This window comes from Hyaena hyaena, unplaced genomic scaffold, assembly GCF_003009895.1.
Source record: "Hyaena hyaena isolate Hyena2069 unplaced genomic scaffold, ASM300989v1 scaffold_451, whole genome shotgun sequence".
Lineage (NCBI taxonomy): Eukaryota > Metazoa > Chordata > Mammalia > Carnivora > Hyaenidae > Hyaena > Hyaena hyaena.
In genome coordinates, this window is record NW_024081080.1 from 428,560 (window position 1) to 454,067 (window position 25,508).

General features: G+C 54.5%; 1 protein-coding gene across 6 annotated transcripts; it reads right to left on the reverse strand.

Moving 5' to 3' along the window:
- Window positions 1-1,914: 1,914 nt before the first annotated feature.
- Window positions 1,915-24,908, reverse strand: NLGN3 (neuroligin 3). 6 transcript variants are annotated; one of them, XM_039253336.1, is made up of 8 exons: window positions 24,796-24,908; window positions 21,464-22,117; window positions 20,762-20,821; window positions 16,786-16,845; window positions 14,883-15,032; window positions 7,407-7,592; window positions 4,512-5,301; window positions 1,915-3,853 (listed from the first exon to the last, which is right to left on the reverse strand). In XM_039253336.1, exons 2-8 carry the CDS (start codon window positions 21,918-21,920, stop codon window positions 3,010-3,012), a joined length of 2,547 nt encoding a protein of 848 aa, XP_039109267.1. In that variant the 5' UTR covers window positions 21,921-22,117; window positions 24,796-24,908; the 3' UTR covers window positions 1,915-3,009. The 6 variants fall into 6 exon arrangements, with proteins under 6 accessions (XP_039109267.1, XP_039109272.1, XP_039109269.1 ...); XM_039253341.1 differs by lacking the exons at window positions 16,786-16,845; window positions 20,762-20,821 and having other exon boundaries at window positions 21,464-21,515; window positions 22,043-22,117; XM_039253338.1 differs by lacking the exon at window positions 20,762-20,821.
- Between the last annotated feature and the right edge of the window lie 600 nt (window positions 24,909-25,508).

Below are 25,508 nucleotides of genomic sequence, written 5' to 3' on the forward strand. Positions count from 1 at the left end.
CCTCCCCAAATTGAGAGCTTCCTAATTCAGAGGCGCACACACACACACACACACACACACACACACACACACACACAGGAGGCCCAGTTCGGTAATAACCTGAGATGGAGCAGTCACAGGATCATAACAAGGACCCTTAATTGACCTGAAAAGTTCATGTAATCCAGTCCTCTGCTTTCAGGAAGATGACCAAGAGTGCTTTCCTTAGTAAGGTCGTTCCATTTGGTCACTGTTATTGTGGAATTACTGAGTGCCTTAGCAAGGTTTTTCCTTATGTCTAATGTAATCTTTTCCCTTCTGCCATTCTCTGAAGAAATGGAGAAGAGACCATCAACTGTCCTCATTTAAGAGTTCAATTTTTGAAGATGATATAGCACACCTGGCACGCAGTAGGTCTCCACAATTATTAAAGGTTGCCTCATCAGCTTCCTTTCTAAATAATAATAATAATTTATGAAGACCTAGTCTTTTGGCACATTGGTTTTGCTCTTCTTCAGACCCTCTCCAGCTTTTCCACATATGCTGACAATGTACTGATCACGGATAGACCCGTGAATGCTTTAAAAGGCCAAAAAAAAAAAAAAAAAAAAAGAAACAAAACCATAAGGACCATAGGAAAGGTCATATATGATTGGACTGAATCCTAGGTCTGTTTCTAACACAACTGTGATGTTGGCCTTTTCTGGACGCTTTTCCCTAATTATAAAATAAGTGGGTGGGACTCCATGATTCTGAGATGACTACTAATTCTAAAACTCAGGCCCCGATGATTTCGGAGCAACTCCATGCTATAGTTTTGTTATTAGAAGCTAGTGTTCACATTAGTTGGGGAAAGAACACAGGGAGTGAGAAAGGGAAGGAGGAGCGAGGGGCAGAAGCAGGAGGGAGCAGAAAACCGGTTCTACACTGTGGACTCATTCAACTTGTCACCCATCCTGTCACCCTCCTCCCAGTTTTCTTTTGCTTTTTTAACCAAACTGTGTGGAACCGATCATTCCCTAACTCTCTCAGCCCCATGCGCCATATTAGTATATTTGTTCTCAGACTTGGTCTTTGTCACTATCTCCTGTTGGTTCATCTCCCTCATTTTGTCAGGGCCACTTTGAAGACTTCTATTCCTGGTTTCTGAGGTGACAGCAACCTGGCCCAACCGGCACACTTGATGAGCAGACTCCTGGTTCAGTCCTTCAAGTGGCTAAGAATAAGACGAACTATCATGACGCTAACCCCACGGAGGCCCGTTGAATCTGTCCCCCAGGGTTGCCAGGGAGCCACTGAACGCAATCCTGGAGAGTAATCGCTCCCAGGGGCCCCAGCGACTTCTCCAATTTTAATTCACAGAACAGGAAACAAGTATCCCTGGGGAGGAGAAGGCTACTTGCTCTGTCAGTCACCCAAGGCTTGGGGGCGGGGGGTCCACATATCTGATGCTGCACTGGATTCAGTCAGTTATGAGAAAGGGTTTCAGCATGTTAGAGGTCACACCTCTTCCCAGCACCCAGTCCAGGATGAAGGCAGGATGGTGGTGATGGTGGCAGTGGCAGAGGCACTGGCGAGGAAATGGGGGAGGGGGGAGGAGGTGGGGGAGGTGGAGGAGGAAGTGTTATTTTTGCCGTTTCATTAGGAGGCCCACGGTGCCATGCCGGTGCCGGGAGAAGGCTTCAGCTGCAGGAACCCAGAGCTCTGGGGGGCTGTGGGGGGGGGGGGGCACGTTATGGGGACAGCAACCTGTTTAAGATTGGACAGGCCTTCGTGTGTGCGGGAGGCCAGCAGAGTGCAGCCCAGACTCGTCTCAGCTTAAAGGCACGGGATGCAGAGGCAGGCTGGATTCCTAGCCCACAGGGGCACCCTGCTCGGGGGAGGGGGGTCTGTTGGGGCAAGGCCTGTGCAAGGGAGGCAGGTTGGGAGTGCTAACTGGATTTTTTATTTTTATATCAAGACACTGTGTTTAAAATTTTACAAAGGACAAACTCCATGGGTTTCCGTTAGTGTTTTAAGAACTTTTCTTTAAAAAAAAAAAAAAGCCAACAACAACAAAAAAACACCGCCTTTTGGAAAGAGAAATGACAGACACAAAAGAGACTCTGTAAAGAAAATGGGGCGAATTTCTGATACCATTACCCCAAGGGCAGAGGCGGAATATTACACCCAGGGGCCCAATCATGACATGGCCTCCACTAGAACCTCATTCACCAAATCTAGGGTCCCCTGGTCTAGCCAGGCCAGTGCTCATGGCCTTTGGGGAAAGCAGGTCACCCTGCGGTCTCTGCAGCCCTCCACAGGGGCACAGAGATGGCTGGAGGGGTCTCCCCCGTGGCCCTCCAACCCCTTGCAGCAGTAGCCCCTTCCTCCTTCCACCCCATGGTCTTGCTCGAATCTGTTTGTTTCTTGGGGGTCATGTTCCTTGGTTGGATTGTGTGAGTGCTGGGGGTTCCAAAGCCAGACAGACATGGGCCTGGAGCCTCCCTTCCAGAGCCTCTTTGCACTCATGGGTTGGAGAGGCATTTGTTCCAAAATTGTTTTAAAAATCAACAAAAACAAGACCCAGAAAAAAGACCAAGTCTGGGGGAGAAAGAGCTATCCTGCTCTTTAAAGCTCCCAAGTCTGGAGTTGGTCGGTGGTGCAGTTCCAAGAGAGGCAGAAGGCGAGCACCAAGGGGGGTGTCCAGCTGGTGCTTTCAGGCCCCCAGGAGTGTCTGTGGTCAGGCTCAGGGAGCTGGCTTCAGCTGCTGTTCCACGGGTCCTCGGTTTCCCGAGGACTCATTTGCGTCCCCATTTGAAGGGTTTGTTCAGGTTTACTTCCTTATTTGTGTGTTTGTACATGCGGGTGCATGTCCACGTCTGTCTTTGTTTGTGCAGGTGGGTCTGCTGTTGGGTGTGGGTGCGTGCGCATACATCTATGTCTGTGCGTGTGTGCGTGTGTACGTGTGTGTGTGTTTCTGTGTGTGCATGTGTGTTCGTGGATCTGGGAGGGAGGGAGCCAGGAGACGGGCTGTGCTCTGGACTGGAGCTATACCCGGGTAGTGGAGTGTGAGTGGGGCAGGCCAGTACTGTTGAACCCTGCGGCAAAGGTGTTATAGGGGTGCAATGTCTGCAGCCCTACCAGGGAGTTGGGAATCATAGTGATGGTGTTGGGTGTCATGAGTGGGATGTCATCAGGGGAGCGTCGCAGCGTCAGCGTGTAGTCAGGCAGCGCAGTGAGGCGCAGCGTGTCATGGGGGGGACCAGCCTCACATTCGTGGTGGGTGGGGCCCAGCTGTAACGCTGCCAGCTCCTCCTCAGGAGCAGCTCCCAACTCAGGGGCCCCGGCTCCCCTCTGAGGGCTAGGCTGACGCAGGGGCTCCTGACGCCGTTTGTCCTTGCGGTAGTAGAGGGCAGCGAAGGCCAGAACGTTAAGGAACAGGAGGGAGGCCCCCACAGCGATGGTGACACTCAATTCGGTGGAGTAGTCACGAGGGTTCTCCACCAGAAGTGGCCCCGCATCCTGGTCCCCGTTCCAGGACCCTTGGGCATTCTCATTGCTGTAGGCAGGGGAGATGGCTGGCCGCTTGGTGCTCCAGGTCTTGCCGTTGGGCCTGCGAGTGATGTGGGAGCTGTGGGTGGTATCCGGGGGCGGCACTTTGGTGGTTGTGGACGTATAGTGGAACATGTCATGCAGGTTGTATAGGTGGGGCACCAGGTGTTTCCAGAAGGCCACCTTAGTGGCCCGGTAATGATCACGGACCCTTGGTTTCAGCCCGATGTGAAGGTAGAGCTGGTCTCGGGGATTGTATTTGGACCAGGCCACTTCCTCAAAGCGGTTGGCCTTGGTGTGAATGAACTTGGTGTCCTGGGGGACCGGCTTGTTGGGATCCCTGAAATACCACATGGAAATCTGGGGTCACCACTCTACCTACATGAGGAAAGGGTCCAGAATTCTTCCTCACACACCCACTTCTGAACCTCATCCCCAGTCCACAACTGCCCAGCATTTCCATGTTTTCCAGGGTCCCTCCCTCTGTCCATACCCCTCCTTTTCCCCAGGCCCAGAATTCCCATTGCCAACTGCATCATGGAAACTGTCTCATCCTTCCCTGTGCCCATCCTGTAAAGTCATGCCATAGATGCCTTTTCTTCTCACATGCTATGGACCATCCATCAATCTTTTCAGCTGCCCAGTTTTTCCAAGAACCCTCGAAAGGCTCTTTATGCATGTACTTTATTCCCACTTCACCTAGCCTCGGACCATCTACCTAATCTAACCTTACCTAACCCCCACAGATCTTCTGGTAACTCTCACTCCTGCTCGGTCCTAGTGCTAGCTGAGTTCTGAGCCTCAACAAAATTTTCGAGAAATGGTATGAAAGATTCAAAAGGAGGACTTAGGAAGGGGGTGGAAGAGTTTACCAAGCAAGATTTGGGGAGTATCTTTAAAAAAGGAGATGATGGAAGAGGTTTAGATTGAGGAGCAGAGGGGAGGGCATGCTGGGGTCCCAAAGAAGAACAACCCCCCCTCCCCCACTTTCTCCTTACCCGGTCTTGGCAAAGTTGGTCCAGTAGGTCATGACGACAGCACTGAGCATAACGTCATTCTTGGAGAAATTGCAGGGGAAGAGGTCAGTGGGGCCTACCATAGGGACACCAAAAACGTAGGGTACTTCGTCCCCATGAGCTGCATCTGACCAAGCAGGCTTCATGAGGCTCTGGCAGTGATGGTAGAAGGCGTAGAAGTAGGTAGGTGAGCCGTAGCGGGCATGCAGATCAGCGGTCACCACTGAGGGCTCCACCCACTGGTGGTCAGTGAAGAGCGCCACCAGTGTTTTGCGGCGGGTCTCAGGATTGTCACGGTCTGCCCAGTCTGTGTACATGAATTTGATGGTCTCCCGCAGGGTGTCCTTACCCTCAGGATAGCCATACAGATTGTCCACGAAGTTGGAGACGGAGTAGTCAAAGTCAGTGCCAGAGACGCCATCCTCAGGGTCCACCACCCCTTCCACAAACTTGAGCCCCTCGCCCTGGTTGACACCTAGCATGATGTCATAGTTGAGAAACTCGCCCTGCTCCATGAGAATCTCGGGATCATCAGGAATGACATCACCATCAATCACAGGGCCAAAGGCCACGTGGTAGCGGGCGGGCTGGATGTCCTGCTCTACCAGCTCCTTTGCACTCTTTTGACGAAGACAGTCCACCATGTCCACCGTGTCTAGCACATTACAGCCTACCTTGTCTGCCAGCAGGCTGGTATACTTCACTGGCTGGTAGTTCACAGCCCAGCTGGACAGAGCAGAACCACTTTGGATGATGGCCCTCTGGAAAAGCCCTGCAGAAGATAGACGGCACCACGTCAGACCTGTCACGTCACCTGTCACGTCACCCGCAGCCTGGGCCTCCCTTGCCTGTCCCTGAGGGACAAACTACACACTTCCTCACTTCTTTGTTACTGAGGCTGCCCTCTGGGTGGAATGCGCTACGCGGGAAGAACAAACCTTTTGGCTGGGATGATGGATGAGGACCAGAGGAGGGGTTGCTGGGCCCCTGTGCTGACTGGACCCCTGCCTGCTTTCCTGCTTCCTTGTTCCAGGAGGATGGTTGGTAACTTGGGGGTTAAGGGAATGCCAGAAAGAATTAACCCTTCGGGTCCCAGACATCAGCTTCCTTATGCTCCCTCTCTTTATCTCTCCTTGTCTTCCCGCCTTGCTTCCTGCCCAGCTGGGCCCAGCTCTGTGCCAGCGCACCACCAGGGAGCCGGCGCTTCCGCCACAAAGGGGTCTTTTTCATGAGAGATGAGAAACGCAGGCAGGAGAGAGCCTCACATTCTGGCAGTTTGGGGAACGAGTCCCGAGGGCAAAGACCTTGGGGTCTGAGAGTCTCCAGGGAACGTGCCCTCCCAGGGTGTAGTATCCGCAGAGACTTTCCTTTTGCCGAAGCTACTGAGGGCTCGGATCCAGTTTTCCCCTGGCCGACAGGGAGCCAGTCCCCCAAACTCAAAAAGTGGATAGGTCTTCCCCCGCCTGGGGGGGGGGGGGAAGGGTATCATGCTCTCCTTGGCCCCAACACTCCCAAAGGAGGGATAATCATCTGGCCCTCAGGCGCACAATTCCTGTCCTCTAAGAGAAAGGCAGTTTGCATGGGTAGAAAGAGAGGGAAAGAAATGCAGATCACTGTTTAAGAGACAGCCTCACTCTTCAAAAGGTTTTTCTCCATGAATCAACGGCAGAAAGACAGAGAACAACCCTTTACAGCAGCCAGGCCCCTCAGGAGACAGAAGATAGCACCACTCCAAGAAAGGCCTTCTCCTCCCAGGGAAATCAGAGGGACTACCGTTCCGCTTTTCAGACAGGGGCACCCTCACAGCCAGTCACTACACCCTCCTTTGTGGAGAAAGAGATTCCTGTCCCCATTACTGTCACCTAGAAACACATTCAAAGGCGTGATGCAGCTCCCACCCCGGTCTTCCCTCACCAGGGTAGTCCCTGGAGGGACAGAGACAGAATTTCTAGGTCAGAGAAGGTGATTTTTCTCTCTCAGAGAGACAAGCCTTCTTCAAAGAGACTGAAAGTCTTCCTGTGACAATATCACTAACTCACGGGGTTGACTTCGACAAAAAATCCTGTCCTCTCCCACAGGTTTCCTCACTTCAAAGAAGGGCACCTATTTCAGGAAGACCTCTTCATGAGAAGTTCATGTTTGCCTCTCAGAGACAGAATGTGCCCTAGAGTCCAGAGGTGAAGAGAACTTCTCCTGCTGAGCCAAAAAGGGGCTGTGTGGCTCCCTTGGAAGAGTCACTGGCAGAGGGACCCACAGGAAGGACAGAGGCTTTCCGTCGGGCTAAACATGAGAGTCTCCCTTAGGAGGGTCGTACAGCCCGGGAGGAGGTCTGGAGCCTGCTACCAGACCCCCGTCCCTTAGAGAAAGCCCACAGCGCAGGTCACTGGTCCTCACTTCAGACCCATCTCCTCGCTCAAGGACAGTTCCCCTCTTGTATAGACTTGTTCTTCAGAGAAAGACAGAGAATGAGTGTTTCTTACACCTAAAGATGAATTCCCACCCTGGGTCTCTACCCTGAAGTCACATGTCCTTCCCAAACTGAAAGGTTTCCCCTGCCCCCCCCAAAAAAAACCCCCCACTGTCCCTTCAGAGACACAGTCTGCTCCCACTCACCCAAATCCCACTCCGACATCAGAAAGAGGATCTTACTTTCTCAGGATATAAACAGGGTTTTCTCTTTCCCTCTCTCACACTGGGAGAATTGCTTCTTCTTCCCTTAGAGAAGCATTTCTGTTCCAGGTCTCCCCACAGGGATACCGAAATGGTCAGAAGGGGGACAGCTGATTCCCCTGGGCACACCGGAGCCTGGGCAGCCCGAGGCTTATGGGGGGCGGCCGGCACTTTGCTACTTCAGGTTTTGCCCCAAGTGTTACTCACCCTCAGAGTGATGCGACAGCGTGAGGAGGCTGACACAGGATGCACCGATGCCCGAGCCAAAGACAGTAATTCGGCGGGGATCGCCACCGAAGAAGGCAATGTTCTCACTCACCCAGCGGAGAGCCTGGATTTGGTCAAGGAGCCCATAATTGCCCTTCGCAGCCTGGTCGCCAGTGCTCAGGAAACCTGGGTTAGACAGAGGGCATGAGGACAAAGGACGAGCGTGCAGCGTGGTTCTTTCCACATGGCTACCATGCGCCCTTGCTCCTTTCCGCAAGGCCCGGCACCACCAATATAGAAAGGACCGGCTCCTTGCCTGCCACCCTAGTGGCAGTTTGAAAGGAGGGGTCTCCATGCTATCCAAGGGGATGCTCCTGCCCAGCTGGGAGACAGGTAAACCGCAGGAAGTGCAAATGGCCAAGCTCCTGATGCGCTACCCAGGACATTCCACCAAGCGCCTGGCAAGATAGAGTGGAAAGAGCGGGGGCCCTGGAGTCAGACGGTCCTTGGTTCGAGTCCTGCCTCTACCGCTTACTAGCCATATACCCTTGGGCAAGTTATTGAAAATCTGTGGGCTGTAGTTTCCTCTTCTGTACAGTGGAGATAAAAATGCTTCAAAGGGTTGAGGCACCCGAGTGGCTGAGTCCGTTAAGGGTCCGACTCTTGATTTCACCTCAGGTCATGATCTCACGGTTTGTGAGATCCCGCTCCGCGCTGACAGAATCCCCTGCTTGGGATTCTCTGTCTCCATCTCTCTTTCTGCCCCTCCCCTGCTCATGCCTGCTCTCTCTCTCTCTCTCTCTCTCTCTCTCTCAAAATCAATAAATAAGCTTTTAAAAAATGCTTCAAAGGGTTGTAGCAAGAATAAAACAAGCATTTCTAATACACTCAGCACTTTGTAAATCTAAAGGTACTTCCCTTTCCCCTTCCTCCTCTCTCTGAAGGAAATGAAGATCCCAAGAGGCCACCATCCCCACGCTCTCCCTGTCCTTCCCGTATGAGGTAGTCCATCTGCACTTTGTTCCGGGGCCTCAGATGGCCCCTCTCCTCTCATTGTCAGGGCAGGTTCTCATTTCCCTTCCTCCAAGACCTAGTGAATCAGAAACTCTGAGGGGGAGGCCCAGCAATCTGTGTTTCTAACAAGCTCTCCAGGTGATTCTGATGCCTGCTGAAGTTAGAAAACCACTGGGTTAGACCATCTTTTTCATCTGGTGGAAAACCGGGGAAGTCGGTGCAGTGTTGTTACCACAGAAACAGGTCTTCCCGCCCGCCCACCCACTGGGATTTGCTGCTGAGGAGACATGTCACCATGGAGACTACCTTCCCACCCACCTGCTGGGATTTGCTGCTGTGGAGACTTGTTGCCATGGAGACTACCTTCCCGCCCACCTGCTGGCTATCCCACAGAGATGTCCTATATTCCCCCCCACCCCCCCCACACACACTGCTTCCATTTCATACTGATCCTGCTGCCTCATTGCATCTCCGTTCCTTGCTCCCTAGGCTCCTTGGAAGGCTCTACCCTCTCCTGCCCTGGGCTTTCGGAAGGGTTCTTCCTACGTGCGTGGTTGTGGCACTCCTACACGTTAGAAACCCATACCTGGCTCGGTATTTTTTGAGCCCCCGTTTAAAAGCTCAGTCGCAGGACCTGGGATGAACTTTGTGCGAGGCCATGTTTGAGGAGGCGCCCTCCGCTCACAGAGAGCTCTCTGGCGGTCCACGGGCAGAAGCCAAGTTCAAATAGATTCAGGCAGGCACAAGACCTCGTCACGGTCTTTCCCGAGTCCTTCTGTTTCTAGCTTCTGTGGAAGGGCTCATTTCACCCTCTTCAAGGGTGTTATTAATTTACATTTGGTACAATTAAGTATGTAAAGCACTTAGTTATTCCTCTCAGGACCGAGTCACAAGCCCTCTTTAGCCTCAGGTTCCCGGCGAGGAAATGTGAAGGAATTAAAGAAAGCCTGAATGAGGGTGAATGGAGAAGCCCTTGTTCCTCTGGACAAGGGAAGCAGCTTCTCCTTTGCCTGGCCCATTCACAAACTGAGGCTTCTGCTGCGAGTCTTAAAAACTATGCTGAGCAAGATCCAACCCAGCTGTCTGAGCCGGAGACCCTCCGGCAAAAACCACCACGCGCTTCTCTTAGCCCGCCTGTCCTCTCTCCCTTCCTTCCTACTTCCTCCATATCTTCTTTCCCTTTTCTCTTATTTAAGCAACAGCAGACTTGGCTTCAGCCTTGGCCGAGGTGAGGTATCGTTCACTGAAATGTGTCAAATACATCTGTCCTATCAGCAGGAAGAGCCTGTGCTTGAATGCGGTAAGGGAGATTGGTCCGACATGTAGCGATTCCCTGGGTTAGGAACAAAAAAGCCTGATAAGGGCTGGGTGGAGGAGTCAACCATCACTTTCTGCTCCCTTGGCTCCCATGAACCTCGGGATGAGAGGCACTGAAGCAAGCGGATGACGCCATGTCAACCATCCTTACTACAAGAGTACTGCATGAAGTGCTATTATCCGACGGGATCAGGAAGGAGATCCAGCAAACGTGACCAAACACGAGCACACAAACCCCGGCTGTCGGGAGAGCAGTCACTCACTGCCAGTTCCCCAGTAACTCAGCCACCCACAGAAACCACATGAGGGCAACGGCTGAAGTCCCAAACTCCGTGAACTGTCAGAATAAATCCGAGACCATCTCCCTGGGTCCAAGTTTATACTGCGGTACATGGGAAGCTGCTTGTCAACAGAAGATAAGGGAATCTGGCACAGGTTACCAAAAACAGATATCTCTGTCACTCAACCCCTGATGTTTACCAGGTTTTCAGTTTGCCTGGAGGGTACCTGAGCAAAGATGTAGGATTAAATTCTGGCACCCAGAATAAAACTTGGCAGGCCCCTACTTCCTCAGCCCCAGGGATGTCCACATCCTATATCCTGCTGGGGTTCTTTTGTGGGTCTTTAGCCTCCTGGGGTCTCCTCAAATAATAGGATGGGATCCACAGACTGGCCTGTGACATTCTTCAAATAAATGATTCACCCAAGATGTCCAAAGAAGCACCTCAGAGTAAACCATCTTCTTGGGCTCAGTGCTTCCAGAAAAACCGAAGGGAGGCCGAATGTGTGCATGTCACTGGGGTCCAAAACTGGCCACCTGATCTGGGAAACTTTGAGCAACAAAGCAACAAAGTCTCAGCTACACAGCAAAATCCCCAAGCGGCAGGGACACATCGATGTTCTGCATCTGGCGCCAAGAGACAAAAGCATGTTCTATGAACCCAGAATCCAATCAGTGGCTCATTGATTACATTTGTGTTCCAGAGCAGGCAGTGAAGGATACACAGGAAGGGGTGGGGAGCTTCTTACCAAATCTCAGTTTATGACTCCTTCTGACCTGTGGGTAATACTATTGTGATCATTAACTGCTGAAGTCCAAAGAATAATACAGTCAGACCTTGGATTGTGAGTAACTTGCTCCGCGAGTGTTCCGCAAGATGAGCAAACATTTCTAATAAATTTTAACATGATAAATGAGCGATGTCTTGCACTATGAGTAGTACGTGACGCCGAACTGACGTTCATGATCACAACTGAGCCAATGGTTCTCGAAATTCACTTTGATATACGAGCCCTTTGGACTACAAGCATGTTCCCAGAACGAATTATGCTCGCAAACCAAGGTTTTACAGTATTCCTGCCCTGAGATGTGCTGTTCTGGCTATTCAAATGAGAGGAGGTGGTAAAGTGGCAGGGAGGGGGGTCTTAACCTGAGTTTCAGGGATGAGTTTTGGTGGTATCCATGGAAACGTTTTTATAGGTTTGTGTGCACACATTTTTCTGGGGCAGAGTCCATAGCTTTCATTAGAATCTCAAAGGGGTCCAAGACTCCCCCGAAGGTTAAGAACTTCTGATACAGAAGCCTAAAGACTGGCAAAGCTGAACAGTTGTGCAGTGATCGGTAAACCAGGGTGCCACAGGGAGCACTCACCCACAACAGCCTTCTGTGCAGCCCACAGCTCTCAAGTCACGCTTCAAATCCTGAATCTCTCCTTCTGCCTCCTTTCTCTGTGTCACTCTTTTCCTCTTTTCTCCCCGCTCCCCGTCCCTCTCTTCCTTACTTTTCTCCCCTCTTTCCCCCTCTCCTCCACTCTTTCTTTTCCTGTATCCCTAGGTGTTCCAATAATATGGACCGGAAGCATGTTCTTAGTACTCTCTGGGCTTTCCAATAAAAATGAAAGCCTGGAGCTTTGTGTTTCTAATTATTTGTTTTAAATTTTTAAAAACGTTTTTTTTTTTTCTTACTTTTGAGAGAGAGAGAGACAGCGTGAGCAGGGAGGGTCGGAGAGAGAGAGGGAGACACAGAATCCAAAGACAGGCTCCAGGCTCTGCTGTCAGCACAGAGCCCGACGCAGGGCTCAAACCCACGAACTGTGAGATCATGACCTGAGCTGAAGTTGGATGCTTAGCCGACTGAGCCACCCAGGTGCCTCTGTGTTTCTAATTCTGAAAAGCAGCTGAGGGCGCCTGGGAGGCTCAGTCGGTTAAGCATCCGATTCCTGATTTTGGCTCAGGTCATGATCCCAGGGTTGTGGGATTGAGCCCCATATCAGGGCTCCTCACTGTGTGTGGAGGCAGCTTGAGATTCTCTCTCTCCCCCCCCCCCAACTCTGCCCCTCTCCCCCACTCACAGTCACTCTCTCTCAAATAAATAAAGTAGCAAATTACTTTTGGCCTTCAGCTGCTGTGTATGTATGTCTGTATACCTGTATGACCTTACTTCTATACATTCCTTACTCTTCAGGAACTGTGCAGCCCTAACGTGTGGGTTTACAGCTACCTTCGTAGTACCATTTTTACTGTCAGAGACTCAGATCCCCTTTCTCAACAGGATAGAACACTGAAGGGAGCCTTGCTGTGACGTCTGGGGCAACTCAGAAAGACAGAGGAGCAGCAGCAGAACCGTGAGACGCAAACCCAGCAGCCAGCCAAGAGAGACCAGGGAGAGGCCCTGCGTGCTTCATGCCCACTATCCAGATGCCACCAAAGGGACACGGGCTGCACTTTTTTCAGGGAATATAAATTTCTCCAGTCTGAACCCGAAAAAAGGTGTCTTGCTCTACCACATAGCATCAAGGGGAACTCAAGAAAAGCTTGCCTTTCTGGGGTCATAAACTGCTGCCAGAACTGAAGCACCAGGGCCCCTGGGATTAGAACTGGCATAAACAGTACACTCAGAAGCAAATTAAAATAAGGGCCTGTAAGCTTGGACCCTGTGCCTGCTGTGGATTCTGTGTCTCCCTCTGTCTGCCCCTCGCCCACTCACGCTCGGTCTCTCTCTCTCTCTCTCTCTCTCTCTCAAAAATAAACATTTTAAAAATTATTTTAAAATAATAAATAAATAAATAAATAAATAAATAAATAAATTAAGGTCCTGTCAGCCAACTGGCCATGGAATAAATCATGCCATTGCCGGTCCGGCACCCAGGCCTACAGACCTGATTGATGTACAGCCTAGATCCCCTCCCACTGGAACCTTGAAGAAACAAGCCCTCCAGGTAAGAAGTTGCCTTCCTCATGAAACTACAGGATCTGTGACCGCATGTGCCCTCTGAGGCCTGAGTGAGCATCTGAAGGGGAGCGAGGCCCTGTATGTGTAGTCACCGGCTCTAAGTTACTTGTTTATCTCAAGACCTTGGCCACAGCTAGGCATTAACAGTCACCAAGGAAGATACGGCACAGAGGGGTAGTCTAAATCACCCAAACAAGCAGGTGGATGACAGACTACGTGTGGGGAAGGACACATGGGTGTGGATGAGGAGGCGTTTGGGAAATAAGAGTGTATGCGTGGCGGTGTAGTTTGTGTAATGGAGTGGGAGTATAGAGGGAAGTAGGCGTGGAGAGAGTAGTAGAAATGTGTCCGTGTATATATACAGGGTATAGGCGTGTGGGGTATGCTGAGGTGTGGGGGTGAATAGAGGCGTGTGTGCACGTATGGGCTTGGATGGCCAGGTGTGGGTATATGGATGTGTACATATTTGTTGGGTAGGGTGGGGGAATACGTACATACCTACACTGGCTGTATGTATCCAGGGTACGTATGGGAAGAGTGTCTATGTATGTATGTGTACATGAGAGTGTGGGTATACGTGCTAGAGGCCCGTGGTGTCTACATACGGTGGGGAGATACATAAGTGTAGTGCGCAGGATGCGTATGTAGACATGGAAGCAGGGATAAGTGGCATGTGTGTGTGTCCTATTTGTGTAAGTGTGGGGTGGGGAGGTGTGGATGTGCAGGTATGGACGTATATGCATGGCGCGGGAATACTGGTTTGTGTTCATGTGGGGAAGGTGAGGGACATGTATGTGTATGCGGGTGTTGGAGTGGATGTGAACGTAGGCTGTGCAGGAGAATACAGGGATGTGTGTGTGTGTGTGTGTGTGTGTGTGTGCGCGCGCAGAAGGAAGATGTATATGCATTTAAGGTATATGTATGTGGGGATTGTGTGTAGATGTGGATGTGCAGGGTGTGGGTCTTTGCATAGAGCATATACATGGGGGTACAAGGAAGTGGGAGTGTGGGTGTGTGTAGTGTATATGAGTATAGATGTGGGTATGGAGATGTGGAGGGAGAGATCCATGGGAATGGGGGGAGCAGGAGATATCTGTGTACGTATGGGGTATGGATGTGGAGTGTACAGAGGTACATGGATATGAAGATATGTGTGTGGGGGGGAATTATACATGTGGGGAGTATATGGAGTGGCAGGGGAACGTGTGTATGTGAGAGGCAGTCTGTAGATGTGGATGTGGGGGCCTATATGTTTACGGTTATATGTGTGCATTTGTGGGGCACGTGAGAAATGATCATGACCATGGAGGTGTATGGTGGGCAGTGTGGATGTGTGGATGTGTGAGGGTACGTGGGCGTGTGGATATGTGACCGGCTAGAAGGAATATGTTTGTATGGATGGGGGTTTTTAGGGATGTGGGCATGGGCAAGGGATGAGGGAAGGACACCAGAAAATCAACGGGCCCCGCAAAACCTCAGCCAAGCAGAAGTCTGAAAGAGGAGACCTGGCTTGAGACTTAAGAGAAGGTGTGGAGGTTGCATCAGGCTCGCTGCTGTCGGCGCAGAGCCCGCTTAAGAGACCCTGTCCCCCTCTCTCTGCCCCTTTCCCACTTGCGCTCTCTCAAAAATATATAAAAAAACATAAAAATTTAAAAACCACAATAAAATAAATTAAAAAAAAAAGAAGGGGTGGGGGTTGAATTGAATTTCCAGTGGCAGCCGAACATTCCAGGAAAGGGCCTGGGGACACCAGGGAGCTCCCAGCCCTTGGGGAGGGGCCATGTGATAACAAGATTTTGACTATGGTCATCAGCACCAGCTAGAGACCCAAGGCCAGCATGAAGTCCCCAGCATTCTTTCCTCCTTCCCTGAGAACCCAGGCTTCCTTCTAGGCACCTAGCAAGGAACCATACCTAGCACCCCAACACGATAGTTGAGGGTGATGACGATGACGTTGCCATAACTGGCGAGGACGCTGCCATCAATCATGTTGCCCGTCCCTTCCATGTAAGAGCCTCCATGGATGTAGACCATGACGGGCTTAGCGCCACTGTCCCGGATGTCTGCAAGGAGAAGGGGTGAGACACAGGCTGGGTAGGATGCCCTTCCTCCCCCACCCCCACCAGCCCTGGGGGTGGGGTGTGGGCAGCAAAGCTATCCCAGGTGCCAGGACACCATCGCCAGCTCTGAGGACAGGACTCGTGGGGACTGCTCAGCCTGGAGCTCCCAGCATGGGCCAGAGACTTGGCCACAGTTGGACTTGAGTGACGTTTGTGAAGACTCTGGGCTCAGCCTCGCGGCTGAAGGCAATCAGCCATGCCTGATACATCCAGGCTTCGGTGGGCCATGGCTGGGCTCTGAGGACGGGCGGGGGCAGGAGGAAGAGGAAGGGCTGGTCTCTTAGCTGGATCGAGCGAGTCCCTGCCCCGGGCACCCAGGGGTCCTGGGACCTGACATGGCTTCAGAGAGCGGGGGCTGGGGAGCCCTGCAACCCCCAAGACTAGACCAGTTACATGGAAATACGGCCATTGGCAGCAGCTGGCCCCCCAGTGCAGACAGAGACAAGAGGGGTGGGAATAAGGGGCGGCACAGGGAGAGAACAAGGAAGGATGTGGGTAAAAGGGGGTGAATGGCAGAGATGGGTGGGGGGAACCTTACTGACATGGCTTCTCAGCCATGTGCTCATTTACTCCATTCTCCCCGGGCGCCAGGCAGACTTAATTGGAAGCACGGGGGATGGGGAAGAGGAACTAAGAATGAGAGAGACCTCTGCCCCCAGCCAGCATGAAGATGAAGACGGAGCCTCCCCTGAGGCCATTCAACCAGAGACCTTCAAGCAGCTGCTCCTAGGCCCAGGCGGCACAGCGGCGTTGGGGCTGGGCCGCCTAGAGAAGTCTCCCCGCCTGACCACCTCCACCTGCAGCCTCTCAGGGCGTGAGCTGGACCAACACTCCGCCACAGCAGCACGGCCCTACCAGCCAGCAGCGGGGGTCCCCCTGAGCTGCTTGGCCCCTCCAGGGGCAGGGAGGTAGAAGGGGATGCTCCTTACTGCCAGGCAAACACACCCTGTTTTCCCCAGGAGGAAGGAAGACTGGTTCAACCATCACGCAAGGATCCCATGCCATCGACTGACTGGGCTGGGCTGTGGTGTCCTGGCCTCAGCTTGACATTGTGGCCCCCTGCCTTTCTGGCCCTGTCCCGAGCCTGTGGCAGCCCCTGGCCCTGAGGCTGCATCTCTCTTTCTCAGAGATGGCCGGGGACGTCCTGTGTTGTGCTCCGCTCCAGCCCCTTCGGTCGTCGCTGCCTCACTCCTCAGTGCAACATCCTGCTGGGCCTCTCTCCCAGGAGCCAGTCTCCCCATAACACACAGGGGTCTCCGCAATGAAACACAGGTATCTCCTCGCCATCCGGTCTCCTCCGCGCCTCTCCTCGGCCTCCCTCAGCCTTGCCTTCTCTCCACTCTCCCTGCTAATCAGTAGGGGCAGGTGCCCGTGAACCACAGAAGATGGGGGAGGAAGCTGCCTCTGGCAGTGGCCGCTTCTACTGGAGGACTGAGGATGGGGGTAGGGGACCGGGGCGAGGAGGATGCCCTCCCCTCGGCTCTGCCTGTGGCCCCCTGCTCCGGCCAGCTGTGTGCATCACCCTGAACTCCCAGCGGCCAACCAGGCCAAAGATGGATGAACAGCCCAACAGCCTCATAGAGGAACAGAAACACACCAACGGACGGACAGACAGACAGACGGGGCTTCTCCCCATCGAGAGGGGGAGGGGCTCTGTGCCATGCACCAGCCGCCGCGCCCTGCAGCCCCCAAATACCTTCATCTTCATCCCCGTCATTATCCGCTAAGTCCTCGCCCTGTTTCTTAGCGCCGGATCCTGGGGACCAGACACGGGGAGACACAACAGCACAGAACAGAGAACAAAACAGAGAGAGAATTCAAAAACAGCATGACTGCAGTGTGGCCCAGCAAGCCAGCTCTGGGCTTGGGCCCAGGACAGGCAGGAGGGATGGCAAGAACTGAGGGAATGGGTGGGCTGAGGCCCAGACCTTCATCAGGATGATGGTGTTGCAGGCCCCTGCTGTGCTGACCTCCCTGCACCTCCCTGCCCCGCCTCCCTGTCCCCAACAGCCCGTCTCCACTGACTACCTTCCCAGTAAGGAAGGAGGTAGCAGCGTGTGGACCAGGGCACAGAGCCAGAGACCCACTCAGGGAGAGGATTTCTTCCGGGTGGGATGGGCTGCGCGTGTGTACGTAGGCAGGCTGAGCTGGAGAGCAGGGGCAGGCACTGAGGGTGAGAGGTGGTGTCGCCAGCATGTTGGACATGGACGTGAGCTATTCGGGCAGAGACGGGTACCGGGGAGCCCAGCCCTGAGCTACCTGGGCCCAGCAGGAAGGCTCCAGCTGGGCCTCAGCTGACCCTGATTCCCAGAGGAGAAAATGGGAGATGAAGCTTTCCCTCTGGTCTTCCTCGCTGAGGGTCCCCTGCTCTGGCTAATGGCAAATAGGGTTCCTGCTCACAGGAACCAGGCCTAAGAGCAGCAAGCGCGGCTCTGAGATCTACAGAGAGCCAGAGAGGGAGGGAAAGAAGGAAAGGGGAGAAGGAAAAAGGGACATGAGAGAGAGAGAAAGAGAGATGGAGAGAGAGGGAGGGAGACAGAGAGATAGCGTAACGGTAATAGCTCCTACCATCTACTAAATATTTACCATGTGCCAGACACTCTACTTCTGCCATACGGTTTGATCCTTACACCCCAGTGAGGTAGGCACTGTCTCTATGCCTGTTTCATTGATGGGGAAACTGAGGTGCAGAGAGGTAAAGTGACTTGCTCAAGAGCACACAGCTAGGAAGTGCTAGAGGTCAGATTCAAACCCAGCTTTGCTTGACTCCAAAGCCCGTGGTCTTTCCACTGCACCATGCCACCTTTCCGGGACAGGGGGAAAGGGAAGGAAGAAAACATCAGTGAGAAAAGAGGTGGAGTGTGGAGCGGAGGGGAGAGAGGGAAGGAGAGAAAAGAAGGGACCAGAGGAGAGAAGCGAGACATTCAGGACCTGTGGGAAAGCTGGCACCAACTCTCCTTCCTGTTCTAAGTTGATGAGAAGTGCATCTTGAACGCGGCTGTGGAGAAGAGGACCTACTGCCTGGAAGCTGGTCAGAGCGGGGAGACCTAGGTCATTCTGCCAGCACCCCAGGGCTTACCCTCTTGTCTATGACACCAGACGCTCTCAGCCTGGAGGCAGCAAAGAGCCCTCTTTCTCAGCTGGTCTGGGCTCTGGTGACTGAATTCCCTCACAGCTATGAATCAAAACAGGAACCACCCTCATATTACAAAGTGGCTTTTCGACTAGGGCAAGAGCCCGGCCCTGAGAGGCGGAAACTGCCTCTGGCTTCCCGAACTTCCGGTGGCACCTACCGTCTTAGCACCTGCCAGTTACTGCCCTCAGAAACCCTGTGAGGCATGGGATAGCATCGCCCACGCAATGGACAGTCCCCCACTCCCCCGCCCCAAAGGAATGCCTCATCCCTAAACATGAAGTCCCTCCAGCTTGATGGAGGTGGAAGTGGGGGGATGGGACAGGCCTTCACCCGGAAATCCTTTACTTCCTGTGGGCATGGACTTAGAAGGTGGGTCGGATTTGCACCCACCTCCTCAGCGCCCTCCCAGCCCCCTAACCCCCCCCCCCGCCCCGCCCGGCCCCCGGAGAGTCACTGGGGTTGCCGCATGGTCCCAGCCTCCGCTGCACGGATGCCTTTGCTCCTTTGGCTTAGCACTTGCTGAGCAACAGCTCGTTGCCATGCCTGTCATCACCAGGCCAGCCAGAGCACCATCCCCCATCCCAGCACTTGCTGCTGCAGGATCCCAACCACGCCAGTCCCGTCTACCCTACGCACACCACAATCCTAACAGCCTCCGGGGGCATATCTCCCCCCAAGAAGCAGGGTCTGCAATTTCATGCCAAGTGGCCAACAGGCCCCAGATAGGGAACTAATCTGAGCGAGGGAAATGACCAAATGCTCTCCCCCACACTGTCTGGAACTCACTCTCCAGCTTGGCCTGCGGGGCTTAGCTAAACCAGCTGAGTATCAATACCAGGAGAGGAGCTTCTTTAGAGCAGTGGTGAGGCCTTTACTTCTTTCTAAATCTTCCCTCTGCCTCATATCCCTCCATAGCCCACAGTCAACAATCATGATAGGGAAATGTTTGCATTTGAGTGGAGCTGCCAGGGAGCTCTCTAAGCCAGCCTCTCAGGACTGCTCTCGCTGGCATCCCGGGGAGATCATTCCTCCTAGGAAACGGTGACCATGAATGTCATCTCCTCTCGCCCACCACCACCCAAGGATGGAACCCATGAAGAGCAGGTTTATGAGATCCTCTTCCTGAATTCATTCACAGGACAATGGAACGTTAAGGCCAGAATGGTCCCCTACGCCCTCCCCCGCCCCCACCCCCGCAGAGGCAGCCGGGTGCCTAAGTCTCTCAGGGTGAGTTAGCGAAAGGGCTGCGACTCAGTCAGGCTTTGTGGGTCCTAGTCTTTTTCTCAGCTCCTTCCTTTGTGCGAAGAAGCATCTACTGATGGCCTCCTGCCCCGGGCCGGTTGTGGGGGTGTGGTGGACCACTATCCCTAGAGCAGCAGGCTCAGTGCCTCAGCATGCATCAAGAGCTCAACATGTGGCTTCCCGGAATCTGCCCCTAGAGACTCCTCCTCAGCAGGGGAGCATCCGGGCCCAAGGAATCCTGCCGGCCCCACTCAGGGAAACCCTGCCCTAGGATTTCAAAGGAAAAAAGACTCCAAGCTCACCAACAGGTTGTACGGAGCAGGCTGTGATTCTCCACCTGTTCCTTAAGCTGTTCCCGGTTCCAATTTGGCCCAGCCCATCCACATTTCACCATTTTTTCCAGAGTTGGGGAGGTGGGAATGACCAGATGGGAGCTGCCTTGCGTGCTACAGTGGAAAGAACACTGCCCCAAGGGTCAAGAGACCCAGGTTTTGGTCCCAGCCATGCCGCAGACTGGCAGTGACAGGCCCTCGAGCAGCAGCAAGTCACTCCCCTGGGCCCGTTTCCTCATCCGTAAAATTGGGAAACTGATTCCTGCCTCAGAAGCTTTCGGAGACGTGGGTGGGGGGGGGGGATTTTATGAGCTAAGCATGAAAGCGCTTTGTGGAAAACATGACGTGGTATATGGACAGGAAGGATCACTGACCCAGGGAGACCAAATTCCTCCCAGCAAGAGGGTAAATTTAAAATTCGGGATCTCGCACCTCCTTCAGAGTCCGGTAGTTCCCAGGGACCCCCAGGGTTTGCCACCAGACTAGTCAGGGTCACTCAGCTAGGCTAGGCTTCTTGCCAGACGTGGAGGCGGGACGACTTTGGTCTTAACTCCAGGGCTGGAGAGCTGAGTCTAGACTTTGGACCCGGGAAAGAGCACGGAGGGATGAGCTGCTGGCTCCCCATGCCAGGAAGAGGGCAGAGCCCCTGGCTCCGTCTCCTTCCTAGAGTTTTCCCCACCGAGGTGGAACCACTGGGCTCTGTCTTCGGCACATGCACTAGGGTGGAACTTGGGGCTGGGCAGAACTGGGGGTGCTGCTGCTGCTCTGAACCTGCCTCAGGCCACCGAATCCTCCCTGAAAAGCAGCCAGGGCCCTTGGATAAGGTAGAGCTTATGCCTGCTCACTGACCGCCCCCTGAGCCTGGGCTACTTGAAGGAAGGCTGGGTCCTCAGGGGCAAGGGCAGGTGGGCAGGCAGCCCTCCCTCTCTCTCTCTCTCCCTCCCCGCCGGCTCGCTACCTACCTCCTTTCCTACAAATTTTCTTGTTGGGCTTTCGGGCGCATTCCTTGGAAATCCGCTTTACTGTAAAATGAATAAAAAACTAAAAAATAACAGGAGGCCTCTGCCCAGGGGCATGCACCCCCCCACCCCCCCCAGGCCCCAAGAGCTGCTCTGCGGGCGGCACGTGGCAGAGAGCCTGTCCCACCATCTCCTTGTTTCTGTCACTTACCTTAGTGTGACCCCCGCGGGAGGAGGCATCGGCTAGCCAAAGAGGAGGCACCTACGCAATGCCCACCAGGCTTGCCCCCCGCCCCCCACACGCACCCAGCTCCCTTGGCCACACACACCTACCACCTTTCAAAGCAGGCGGAATGGCAACAGGGGGGCCTGGTGGAGCCAGCATCCTCCCGCGGGCAGCTGCCAGCAGTGACCCATATTCCCCCAGGGAACCCCCATCCAGCACTCTGGCCCTAGATCTGTCAAAGCTCTCGGGCCTGGCCAGGCCCCTCCTGGTCACAGTGTCACTCACACATGGGAGCTCAGACAATGCTGGGAGAGGGAAGAACAGGGAGGAGGGAGGGGGAGGCCGAGCAGAGTGATGGTTAGAAGCATCTTCACAGACAGACGGATGCATGCTGCAGGGCACACAACCACATGCGAGCCACAAACACAACAGGGCGGGTGGGAGGCGGGGAGGGCACAGTGCCTGGCCGAAGCACTCACCATCCTCCGTGGGCACATAGACATTCAGGTAGAGGCAGTCTTCGTTGGGCTCCTGGATGTAAGTAGCGACAATATCCAGGTTGGCAGTGAACCAGACGGGCAGCATGACTTCGGGCACGGCTGTGTGGATGTTCTGGGGGCACACTGGGGGAAAGTGCGTGGCGTTCCGGATGCCCGACCAGGATGGGGGTGGCTCGGGGGGCAGGAAGCGTTTCTCGCCGATGGGGGGAGCTGCGTAGGGCACCCCCAGGTATTGATCCACAGGCCCCAGGATCTCACTGGGCAATGGTACCCGGGCACCCCTTAGCTTCCCAAAGTGAGTATTGACTGTGGGCGCTGGGGCCTGGGTACTGGCCCTCAGCACCAAGCTGAGGAACCACAGGGTGAGGCACAGGTTCCGGCCAACGGTGGACTTGGGGCTCAGGGACAGCGAGGGCGGGCCAAGCCGCAGCCACATGTTCTGGGCAGGGGGACTGGCAGGAAAGGCAGACTCCAGGGTCACAGCATCAGCCCCATAGGCAGCCCCTTCATGGCCACACTGACTTGAACCTCAAGACTGAGCTCTTGAGGGACACCTACAGGTGCCCCGCAATGCAGAGAGGTCGTCCAAGCACCACAGCTTCAGAAAGGGGACTCCCTCAGGGCCAGACAGGCCTGTGGAAAGAGGGAAGCATGCGTCATCCAAGATGGCCAGGGAGGGCTACAGAGCTGGGTCTTTAGGGCCCCGCCAGGCTCGGGCTGGTCTCCTACAGTTAGGAGAGCTCTCCCATCCCAGGGCTTCCTGGGCCCCACAGACAAGCTCCACTGCCAGTCAGAACCAGTCTAGGTGCCTGGCGGCGGCTGGAAAATCCTAGGGGATGGCCCCAGTGACAGTTGTTGCCACTGCAAAGCCCCCAGGCCCCAACTCCGACTCCTCAGCTGATGGAGCTCATGCGGGTCAGCTGGAGCCAGAGCAGCATGTGGGAGCAGGGGGTGGGGAGGACTGGACATGGAGCCCAGGTCCCTGAGCCCACCGCATGTGAACCCCGAACTCTCTAGACCCCTGGACCCGGCAACCCAACCCCGCAAGGGGACCTCCCACCTCAGGAGAGGGTAGGATTGTGAACCTCCCAGTCTGGGGTTCCGGAAAAGCAGCAGATAGGCAAAGGGTCCCACAGAGGGATCCCCTCACCCTCGGCCAGGGCAAGGGGCAGGACGGCCACTCACCAGAGTCCCCAGGCCCTCCTGCGCCCTTCCTGTACATTTCTTCTTAGCCCTCACTGCTCCCAAAATCTTAAGCCTTGGTCCTTCCTGTCAGCTATCTCTATCTAATTCGCATGAGTGCCAGAACTGAGGCAGAAACCGCCCTGCCTAGCACCCCAGGCATTGTTGATGCTCAGCCAGTGTAAAATAAACAACGGAGTGTGGGGGACACACATTCAGAGACTCATGAAAATAAACTCACAAAGACTCAAAGAGGGAGTGCGAGAGACCAAGCCAGGATCACAGACACTGCGATATTCACTCACAGAGACATATATTCCAAACCCACAGAGATCCCCTCATATAGTCCCACATTCTGAGACAGAGAGCCTCACAGAGCCAGAGAATCACAGAGAAATACATTCAGAGACACACACAGAGACTTACTGAAACAGAATCACACACACCACATAGGTAAATATCCAGAGACACATGCAGCATAATGGTGACACATAGGTGGAGACAGAAACAGAAATAGCAGCACACTCAAGATACACAGGCTTTCTGACACACAGTTATACAGTCAACACATATACACAGGAACACACAGACACTGCTGCGTGGACACACACACACACGCTTTAGTTTTCCCTATTTCTCCCGCCTTCCAAGATTGCCGGCCTTCTCCTTTAAGAACTGGCTAAAGAGGTGGGGGAGGGAGATTGGGAACGCCCGGGAATCGGCCACCACCACGAGAGGGGAATGAGAATGTGTGTGTGTGTGTGTGTGTGTGTGTGTGTGAGAGAGAGAGAGAGAGAGAGAGAGAGAGAGAGAGAGAGAGAGACAGACAGACAGAGACAGAGACCGAGACCGAGACCGAGACCGAGACCGAGACCGAGACTGAGAGAGGGAGAGAGCAGGAGGGAGAAGGAAGGAGAGAGAGGGAAAGGGAAGGAGAGGGAGGGAGAGAGAGCAAACGAGCTAGAGAGAGGAGAAAGGGAGGGAGGGCGGGCAAAGCAACTGAAGGGGTGGAGGCTCAGAGGAAATGGGGAGCAAAGTATGGGGGGTTAGATCCCAGACACTGCCCAGAATGCACCCTGGTGGGGGGGGGGGAGGAGGGGAAAGGGAAGGAAGGGGTAGGAGTAGGGAGGTGGGGCAGGAGGGAGTGGGTGTGTGTGTGTGTGTGTATGGGGGGGGATAGTCCGCAGCTGAGTTCACACAATCCCCCCATTCACCGTCTCCATGGCAACTCTGGGGCACAGACCGCTCATTCACACGGCTTCCCCGCCAGCAAACCCCCCCCACACACCATTAACCCCCTCGGTGCCGCCCCTCCCCACAAATTCCATTAACCCTTTCAGGATGCTTCCTTCCCCAGTAACCCTTCAGTGCCAAATGCCGGTCCCCTTAGAGTCAATTCCCTGCAGCCCCTCCCCCGTGAACACCTAGGCAAATCCACCGACCCCCAAACGCCCTCTGTACCCTAGGACCCACTGTGAGTCCCCAAGGCCAAGATCTCCATCCTGGTCCAACTTGCAATTTGGGAGAAGACAAGGGGAGGCGGCAGTGCTGGGGATTAGAGTGGCATCTCGGGTACTTTTGGGGCTGGAGCAGTACTGGGCGAGGGGCATTGTGCAGGAATGGACTGGTATTGAGAACTGCAGTATTGGGGGCTACACGGGTTTGGAACGGTATTGGGGGACAGAGCTGCATTGGAATGGGGGAGGATAGGATAAAGGCCTGGGGGGGATGGGGGGCTGCAGAGAGTGGGGGAGGGAGCCTGGCTGTGAGATGCTATGATGGAAGAGGGATGGGGCTGCACTGCGGGGGAGGGGGGACTGGCAATGTGCAATACAGGAATAGGGCTGGGGGTCCTTAGTAGGGGTATTTTGAGGGGCACGCGGCCAGGCTGTGGAAATAGAGGGACCACGGGTGGGAGGATGATAGATAGGGATGCGGGATTCAGGGAGGAGGTGGAGAGAAGCGGAGCGGGGTAGGATTGGAGGGTCAGGGGTGCCGATGGAGAACATGGGGTTGAGAAGGATGGGGAGCATTGGCTGGGGAGTGGAGAAGCCCGGGATTGGGAGGGGATAGGATCGGGTCAAGGTATGGGCAGCTAGAGGATGAGAGACCAGGGCAGGCGGCCTCACCTGTTCCCCGGGCTGTTGCGGGCGACTGAACCGGGCCGCGGACCACCCATATCGCCTCCAGGCCAAGGGCTCCGCACCTGAATCCCCGAGATCTGCTCTCCGGCAGCCTGGCTGCTGTGCCCGCGCACCGAGGGGGCGCGCTGCGCGTGCCCGGACACGGGGGGGCGCGGTCCCTGCCATTAACTCCTTTTGTGCCAGAGATGGCTCAAGTCCTGGGGCACGGCCCGATTCCTCCCCAGCTCAGGCACGCTCTGCTCCCCCTCTCTCCACCACACACCTCTCAATTCAAGACAGGTGATCCCCCAGGGCAGCTAGCTCAAACTTTACCTGTAACCTTGAAACAAAGGGAGAAACTGAGGCACGGTCTGCAGGAGCCCCCAGTCGTGCTCTACAAAAGACAAGCCTCTACCTGGCTCAGCATCCCTCGCCTCTTCCCTCCTCAGCACCAGTACCACTCTAGCAGCAACCAGCCGAGGGTGGGGGCACTTTGCTCTCATCTGTCACTCTCCCAAAGGTCAATGTTGTTCCTTCCTGCTGCTTCAGCTGGAGCTCGTCAGACTGAGACGGGCAGCCAGACTGAGACGGGCAGCCGCCCAGTTGTCCCACCGTGGAGTCTCTCCCCTCCAGATCCCGCCCTTTTTGTGTCTCAGGTTTGGGCTTCCGTATATGTAGCCCCCCACCCCGCTCCACCCCGCGTCCCCTTATCCCAGCTA

Bases quoted from the DNA above. Each gene is read 5' to 3' on its own strand.
- NLGN3 (XM_039253336.1), bottom strand. From the start codon at position 21,920: ATGTGGCTGCGGCTTGGCCCGCCCTCGCTGTCCCTGAGCCCCAAGTCC. The intron at 5,302-7,406 runs GTGAGTAACACT...TATCTTCTGCAG, and splicing joins GCTGTCGCATCACTCTGAGG to GGCTTTTCCAGAGGGCCATC. The intron at 3,854-4,511 runs GTAAGGAGAAAG...GTGGTATTTCAG, and splicing joins ACCAACTTTGCCAAGACCGG to GGATCCCAACAAGCCGGTCC.